Source organism: Schistocerca nitens, chromosome 3 (assembly GCF_023898315.1).
Source record: "Schistocerca nitens isolate TAMUIC-IGC-003100 chromosome 3, iqSchNite1.1, whole genome shotgun sequence".
NCBI lineage: Eukaryota > Metazoa > Arthropoda > Insecta > Orthoptera > Acrididae > Schistocerca > Schistocerca nitens.
In genome coordinates, this window is record NC_064616.1 from 982,908,004 (window position 1) to 982,912,604 (window position 4,601).

General features: G+C 44.3%; 1 protein-coding gene across 1 annotated transcript; it reads right to left on the reverse strand.

Moving 5' to 3' along the window:
- Positions 1 to 2,879: 2,879 nt before the first annotated feature.
- On the reverse strand, positions 2,880 to 4,197 carry LOC126248000 (uncharacterized). The gene is made up of 4 exons (XM_049948582.1): positions 3,981 to 4,197; positions 3,711 to 3,894; positions 3,082 to 3,437; positions 2,880 to 3,000 (listed from the first exon to the last, which is right to left on the reverse strand). The coding sequence occupies exons 2-4, from the start codon at positions 3,889 to 3,891 to the stop codon at positions 2,905 to 2,907; spliced, it is 633 nt and encodes a 210-aa protein (XP_049804539.1). The 5' UTR covers positions 3,892 to 3,894; positions 3,981 to 4,197; the 3' UTR covers positions 2,880 to 2,904.
- Positions 4,198 to 4,601: the final 404 nt, after the last annotated feature.

Below are 4,601 nucleotides of genomic sequence, written 5' to 3' on the forward strand. Positions count from 1 at the left end.
CCGTAGGTGAGCACCCACACTCAGGGACAGGGCGTCTTCTTCTATCGGCGGAGGCACTACGTCCTTTTGAGGGTCCTTGGCTGCCCACCGGAAGAATTCAGTAGAGGTCTGCATTATCTCCGATTTTTACCGGCGAGTCCCGCTCGCCCCTCTGGCTCTCGGGAGTATGCGGCCGAGCGTCCTCTTCCGCTGGCTGTGGGCAACCGATCACCAGCGCTCGGCCGAGTGCGCCAAACGCTCGGTCGGTCGCCAGTAACCGGCGGACTCAGTGCCAGCGAGCGGCGCTTCGGCACACTCCTTGAGATCAGATGCCACCGCTTCACATTAACCACTCACTTATTTCTTTTACAGATGTCTTTCGTTGTTTACTACCAGTTCTATGACCTAAATATATGACTTGTATATGTTACATTTGATGTTTGTTAATATGTTGCAGACTACTGGAGTTTCGCCTTTGAGGTTATCATGTATTCCAGTAATTGTAACGTTAAAAACAGTAATGTCTGTATTTAGTATTTTGTTCCGTTCGGTAGACAAACGGAAGCACAGTAGTCTAATCATCGACTATGTGTAGCGCACAGAGGTGACTCACACTGAGAGCATCCCAGAGTGCCCCAGAGGGCTACAACATTAAGAAGAATCGCTTCTCGGCTTTTGACAAGATCAATGTAGTTTTTTTTTTAAATTAGCGATTCAGCTTTGGCACGCTCAAGGTCACGAGCTTCGCGTGTATATAAGTAGTTACAGTCAAAGCCGACGTCAGTCGGCGAGCAGCTGCGCGTGCAACTGCATGTTTTGAGATGCCTCGCTACAGCAGAAGATATCGACGTGCGCGTCAAACTGTTTACAAGGCCATAGAAGATCTGGAAGTGAGAGTTGCTAACAAAGGATCACAAGTTATTTTGCAAGGTCCATCAGTGTTTTGTGGGTGTACTATTAATTTTACACTTACGCAATTAGACGCAGCTCAAGCTGGCAATGGTTGGATTACAGTTGCTGTTGTTCGTTTTGATGGTAATAAAGTGAAGAATGTTACTGGTTTGGAAGCATTCAATGCAAGAGATGTTATTGCTTACCGTACTTTTCATGTTGGAGAAGTGTATAATAGAGATTTGGGACTGTCATACTTTGTATCTAACCAGTCATTTTATTTAAGAACAAGAAATCATCGTAAAATAAGTGAACAAGAGAGTGTGTGTATATGGATGTGTTACATCTCCAGTCACTTGGACTTTAGCACATCTTCCAGCACCTTTCATCCATATACACACACTCTCTTGTTCACTTATTTTACGATGATTTCTTGTTCTTAAATAAAATGACTGGTTAGATACAAAGTATGACAGTCCCAAATCTCTATTATACACTTCTCCAACATGAAAAGTACGGTAAGCAATAACATCTCTTGCATTGAATGCTTCCAAACCAGTAACATTCTTCACTTTATTACCATCAAAACGAACAACAGCAACTGTAATCCAACCATTGCCAGCTTGAGCTGCGTCTAATTGCGTAAGTGTAAAATTAATAGTACACCCACAAAACACTGATGGACCTTGCAAAATAACTTGTAGAGTTGGAACAATGTGATGCAATATACGCTGAGCTGTGACGCATAACGAGGCATCTGGCTCTGGCGCCTTGCCAAGGCTGAAACCCGTCCGCGCGCGGTCTAGAGATCCTACCGCGCGCGTACGGGATTCGCGCCAGTCCTCGGCTGAATTTTCTAAGTCCCGTTCAAGGTCACGAGCTTCGCGCTCATATAAGTAATGATGAGTCAAAGCCGACGTCAGTCGGCGAGCAGCAGCGCGTGCAACTGCATGTTGTGAGATGCCTCGCTACAGCAGAAGATATCGACGTTCCCGTCAAACAGTTTACAAGGCCATAGAAGAAAAAAATGGCTCTGAGCACTATGGGACTCAACTGCTGAGGTCATTAGTCCCCTAGAACTTAGAACTAGTTAAACCTAACTAACCTAAGGACATCACAAACATCCATGCCCGAGGCAGGATTCGAACCTGCGACCGTAGCGGTCTCGCGGTTCCAGACTGCAGCGCCTTTAACCGCACGGCCACTTCGGCCGGCGCCATAGAAGATCTGGAAGTCAGAGTTGCTAACAAAGGATCACAAGTTATTCTGCAAGGTCCATCAGTCTTTTGTGGATGTATTATTAATTTTACACTTACGCAATTAGATACACATCAAGCTGGCAATGGATGGATTACAGTTGCTGTTGTTCGTTTTCTGCCATAGAAGATCTGGAAGTGATGGCTCTGAGCACTATGGGACTCAACTGCTGAGGTCATTAGTCCCCTAGAACTTAGAACTAGTTAAACCTAACTAACCTAAGGACATCACAAACATCCATGCCCGAGGCAGGATTCGAACCTGCGACCGTAGCGGTCTCGCGGTTCCAGACTGCAGCGCCTTTAACCGCACGGCCACTTCGGCCGGCGCCATAGAAGATCTGGAAGTCAGAGTTGCTAACAAAGGATCACAAGTTATTCTGCAAGGTCCATCAGTCTTTTGTGGATGTATTATTAATTTTACACTTACGCAATTAGATACACATCAAGCTGGCAATGGATGGATTACAGTTGCTGTTGTTCGTTTTCTGCCATAGAAGATCTGGAAGTGAGAGTTGCTAACAAAGGATCACAAGTTATTTTGCAAGGTCCATCAGTGTTTTGTGGGTGTACTATTAATTTTACACTTACGCAGAGCATTATTATTAGGAAGAAGATGCACAAAGCGCAAACTCGGCCACGTATACGTTGTGCTAATATTAAATGAAGGATCGGGAAGGAATGACAGAGTTAAAAGTAATACTCACGAAATTTTGTTGCACAAACGTTAATTTCTGAACAAATTGTGACCTGTAAAAACGTTACAAGTGAATCATGACTATACAATTCGTTTTTCGTCATTGGTCCTCCCTGATACACAGGCGTCATTTGTGTTCCTGGAGCTATTACAACAGATGGCGGTTTGAACTTCTTCCTGTGAAGTCAATGAAAGTGGAATCATACATTCATACAGTTTGAGGAATGTTTCCTTCCTTGTGATGTTGTGAATACTTACGTAATTGTGATGGATCAATAAGAGATCATCCACCTTGTCTGATACCAGGCACGATCTTTTGCTGGACAGCAGGTGACCGGCCTGGCTAAAATTTCTCTCGCTGGCAGCACTAGTGGCAGGAATACAGAGAACTCTTCTGGCTACTACCGACAGCCTTGGAAATAACCCCGCGTGCGTTTTCCACCACTGCAAAATTTGTCCTTCGGCACAGCTACAGTCGGATTTGGAGAGCGAAAGGTACCTGTCGAGTTCATTGGTAGTAACTGTGTGTCCATCTTCGTCGTCCTCATCCGAACTCCAGTCCATCCTGGACTTTTTCATGGGAAGAACTTGGTCACTGTTTGCTCGAATGGACTCTAAACATGAATGAAAACATCCGTAAGATATTCCTGTCACCTTCAAATATGTATACACCATAGTTAGAATTACTTGTTACTAAACGACTATATTTACGGTGACATTTTATATATATCGCACAAATTATATTAAAACGCATTGTGGAATGTTTAAGCTGCGAAACCTTTCCCAAATATCACATTGTAGACGTAATAAATGTTGATCTAACGAAGGATGGCAGATTAGACAAACAAACATTCGTTTACTAATTGGTTTCAGTGAATGAACCTTACCATTTACGGGCAGTTCCGAGTACAATCGTCGAACTTCAGCATACGCGGCTTGCTTTTCGTCTGCTGTGAGTTTCTTCAAATGACGCCGTGATGGCCACAGAACCGTGGCAACATAATGGATAGACTCAATTTTGCACTTCTCTGTGATGAAGTATGCTGCTCTCCTTTTTATTTTCGCCATGAGCTGAAAAGGAAACCCAATATACATAACTGCACTCTTATAATTCAACAGTTGTATAAAGGATCGTAACCTATGGAAAGTGTTCTTACCTCGTTGTCACTGTCTATTGGTTCACAGTGATGTAACAGACCCTTGTACCACTGCAGCACACGGTCCAGCGTTGTTACCTTTGCAGTTTCCAAATCCAAACTCGCTTCTTTAAAGGGGGTTAGAAAAGCGACAACGTCTCGTACGCACCCTTCTTGGAAGGTTTCTAAGAGTGTCGATTGCCCCCGGGATTCTAGTAGACCTCGAATATCGTCGATTTGACTTATGATGGAATTGAGCATTAACAGTATACTGTTCCACCGAGTTACAGCTACTTGCTTCACAGAGTGGCGCAGATGCCCCGAGTGACCCGGTCTCTTCAAATAGCCTACTATAGCTCTTGCTGATAGTAGACACGACAGGATTTCAGGGGCTTCGTCTTCTAAAAACGTCTCTCGAAATGTGTGACGAAGCGCAGTCATCAAGCAGTGATCAAAGCGAGGCAAACGGTCGTAAGATTCAAGTGCCTTCTTCATGTTAGCTCCTTGGTCGGTGACAAAGTAACATTTCGTAAGATCATTTTTGTCAATTCCTAACTCAAGCACCCGCTCTTCGATTTCGTGCCGTATGTTCTCTCCTGTCTTAGGTACGTCCGGAAACTCGGTTGTTATCAAAACAAGCGT